The sequence below is a fragment of the Cydia pomonella genome, chromosome 1 (assembly GCF_033807575.1).
Source record: "Cydia pomonella isolate Wapato2018A chromosome 1, ilCydPomo1, whole genome shotgun sequence".
NCBI classification, from domain to species: Eukaryota; Metazoa; Arthropoda; class Insecta; order Lepidoptera; family Tortricidae; genus Cydia; species Cydia pomonella.
In genome coordinates this window covers 26,483,807-26,487,880 of record NC_084703.1, presented here as the reverse complement: position 1 = coordinate 26,487,880, position 4,074 = coordinate 26,483,807, and the positions used below count along the sequence as shown (strand labels likewise).

General features: G+C 34.9%; 1 protein-coding gene across 1 annotated transcript; it reads left to right on the top strand.

The window, feature by feature from the left end:
* The first annotated feature begins 2,578 nt into the window (after positions 1–2,578).
* On the top strand, positions 2,579–3,856 carry LOC133518888 (putative nuclease HARBI1). Its single transcript, XM_061852659.1, is given in 2 exon segments — positions 2,579–3,070; positions 3,351–3,856. Coding segments are annotated over 2 exon segments (819 nt in total). The 5' UTR covers positions 2,579–2,757.
* The last annotated feature ends 218 nt before the right edge of the window (positions 3,857–4,074 follow it).

Genomic DNA, 4,074 nt, shown 5'->3' with positions numbered 1-4,074 from the left:
ACAACAGCTGTCTTGCAGCAATAAATTTTAAATTTATTTGGATTAACTAGAAACGTACTTGTAAGTGCCAAAAGGAAAGTTGCTTTGAAACTTGTTTCTTAACCACGAAACAAATACCATTACTAAGCCAATTACATTCTTTTCTATTGAAATAGGCATTGTTTCTTCTAACAGATGCCGTGCAGAGTCGAATACGAACTTAGATAATAATTGTTTTGAGTCATTTGTGAGACCATCCTCAACACCTAAGAAACTTGCTACTTGGTTAAAAAGATTGTTAAGTTTTTCATTATTATCTTTCGAATTGCACGTTCTATAATATTCAAGCAATTGTTGACGACTTATAATGATATTCTCAGAAGATGAACCTAAAAACAAAGAAAAAAAAAAAACTGTTTTCGTGATTTTTACTTCCAACTGATAATTGTCTAATAAAAAACAGATTAGCACGTATTAGTAACCTAAACTATCAAAATAGTTTAGCTAATATGTTTGTCTTTACTATAATATTCATTCAGTAGTCAGATTCTATTGAATATTTAACTTTATACACTAATATAAGTAACCAACAGGTAAAAATTCGATTGTAAATTAACTTTTTTTTCCTGTGTATAAACAAACTGAAAAGTATGAACATTCATGTTAAATATATAGTTACATACCTCCAGCTTCACAATCCATTATATAAATCACACCAAACAACTTCAAAACAATAGAATATGTTATATTAATACACTTAGTTTTATCAAGTAATTAACCTTTGGTCAGAAGTCGATACTTCGTTAATGTGGGTAGTTATGAAAACGTTCGTTTAAATTGTTATGAGGGTTGTCATCAGAGTATTATATTCTTCGGTTGTCATTAAATCTTAGGAACGATACAGATACAAAAAATAAAGTCACCCGACTATTATCGTTGATTTGGTACATTCGACTTTTGGCCAGAAATTTAGGAAAATCCGCCTGTGTGCGTCCTCCAAGCTCGCCCAGCAGTTGGCAATAACATTACAGTCCTACAACATACATGGGGTTATGTTAAGTGTTAATTTTTATCCTACGCGCCGATAGCAATACAATTAATGTAGTTTGTTAATATTTTATTTTTACGTATAATAAATATTTTATTTTGTTTTATTTGGTATTATTACATTATTTTAATTATTATGTTTTTTTTTTCTTTTTTGCAATCAACCTCGAGAGCATGAAAGCATTTATCTTATTAATTGGAAATTGAAGTAATTGTGACGTTATCTAGGACGTTATGTTATAGAATTATTTATATTGGAATATATCATATAATAATTAAACTTATTATCGCGGTAAGAAAGTCGTAGTCATCTTGGTTAGAAACAAAATTACAGCCGTTTGAAATTTACAGTTTTTTATCGGTACAGGCCTTATTGATATGAAAATGTGTTGCACAATCTCTGAAGAGTTACTTTCGAAACCTCCAACTTCAATAAATTTACGAAATTAAAATACAGACTGACCTATTTCCTTAACGGTTCTGTGTAATTGATTTACACGTCAAGGTCGGACGGAGCTTTATAGAATGCGTACCTGTGCAAAATATTTTCCTTCTACTCTGGTTTTGGCGCAACGATTAATCTTCGTCAGCAGAAATACCTTTAATCCCTTAATTGTTTTTTTATTTCTCCTTAAGTACTAATGGCAGTCTCGTACATTAATTAACGAGTTATTTGCATGTACGAGTAAACTAAAATATAATGTGATAAATATACAAACATAGTTATGGTGTTCAATTAGCTATTAATCGTTAGTCTTTAACTGTCATTTTGACACTCTACTGTACATAATTTAACTAATTAAGGGCCGGTTGCACCATGCCCATTTGATGTGCTGATCATGTGTAAAAATGGCGCTAGCGAATGCTAACTGCATATTTGGGTTGCACCACGCTATGTGTCTGTTAAAAAGTTACGCTGCCCTTAACCAGTGGTCTACCACCGGTTAAGAGCAAACCGTTCAATAAATATGTCGGGTGCACTTTTTTGAACTCGTCCGTATTTAATGACTTTATGCTTGATTTTTCAATAATTGTAGTAATAATTGTGTAAATTAGTTAAAATAATTTAATATATCGTAAAAAGGTGAAAGTTTTTAAACATAAACACGTACAATAATCTGTGTTTGTCATTTCCCGCCATTTTCAAATTGTGCTGCACGAAACACAAGAATGGAGCCTACTTTCGAAGGATATTTTAGAGATTTTGAAGAAGAAATGGAGCCCCCACGCAAACACAAAGTTTATAAGCCGCATGTAGACAATCTAAACAAATGGAATGACGAGGAATTCATAGATCGCTTCCGTATCGTATTTCGTTATCTTGTAAGTCTCATAGAGACAAATATTAAGGCAAGAACGGAAAAGTAAGTAAAAAATAAAGTATTATAATTATAAAATAAACGTAATGTTTTAAGAAACAGGTAAGTATACATAACTCACGTATTGAAATTGGACCGCAAAATTAGCATCACAGCAGATGTCATTTACTTATGTCATATATTCTGTGACATTCGCCTCGCATGTCACAATCGGAAGTTTTTGATATGAGTTGCTATTTTAGTTTTTCGATGTGATGTTACGCATAATTTTTGTGTTGTGAATGAATATATATCGAGTCGGTAATAACGGTCTAACTGGGGAGTGCCAAATATAGGATCTAACCTGGACCGTATTTCTACTTTGCCTTTACAATTTTGGTAAGAAACATGAAAGTACTATTAGTTAGATCATATGATTTTAAATTATTATTTTTACAGAAATCTGGCAGTAAAACCAGTGGACGAGGTATTGGTGGCTCTGCAGTATTATGCTTCGGGCTCCTTTATGCGCTGCGTAGGCGACATGACAGGGCTCCACAAAAGCACTGTCTGCCGAATTGTCCATCGGGTGACAGAGGAGATTGCCCTATTGCGCCCCTTATTTATAAATATGGCCAGGTCCATGGCTGAGCAAAGAGATATTGCAGCCTCATTTTATGAACTGGCCAGGTTTCCAAAAGTCTTGGGAGCCATTGATTGTACCCAAATGGGCATTATATCACCAGGTGAGAATAATTTAAACAAAATATTGACCTAATGAAACATACCTGTCAAATTTTTTAGTTACATATTTATTGCAGTCTCATTGTGTTGACATAATGCATGGTGCTGGTTCAGAATATATGGTTTATTGAGGTTTCTTACCTGATTTAAAACAAATAGGCATGACAATGACCAATGCTATCTTTTTTTATATTTATTTATTGTACCAAACTCTATTTTACCTTATAAAAAAGAATCTCAGATATATTTTAAGAAGCTATAATCAAAATATTTATATTACAGGTGGCAATAACGCCGAAGATTTCCGCAACAGGAAAGGAACATTTTCTATTAATGTGCAAGTGATTGGTGATGCAGATTTGTGCATCCGAAATATAGTAGCCCGTTGGCCGGGGTCCGCACATGACAGCCATGTCTTTAACAGCTCCAACCTTAAGCATAGGGTGGAGGCAGGCGAGTTCGCGGACTACTGGTTGCTCGGGGACTCTGGCTACGGGTTGAAGCCATATCTGCTCACCCCACTTGCAAACCCTTAGACCCGTGCAGAGAAACTGTATAATGAGAGCCACATCCGCACCCGAAATTCAATTGAACGCCTATTCGGCGTGTGGAAAAGGAGGTTCCCAATATTGGGATCCAAGATTCGTTGCAGGCTGCCGAGGCTGCAACCAATTATTGTGGCCACGGCCGTGCTGCACAATCTGTGCAGACAGTACCGTGTAAGGCAGCCTGTTGACCTTATACCCATTGAAGATCACAATGAGAACCCGGCTCCTGTTGCGGCCTAGCCTGGAATAGGCGTTGACACTCGACAGCGTCTAATAAACAACAATTTTCACAGGCAAGTGTATGTCGACAAATAAGTATATGAATGCACAGGCAGCTTTTAGCTGATACATGCACATCAATGTCCTGCACCTGGGTTCTATTCATTTATAAAATGTTTGTTTGTGAATATTTGGGTGTATTTTTAGTTTTTTGCAAGTGTATTTTTGTAATACTTAAA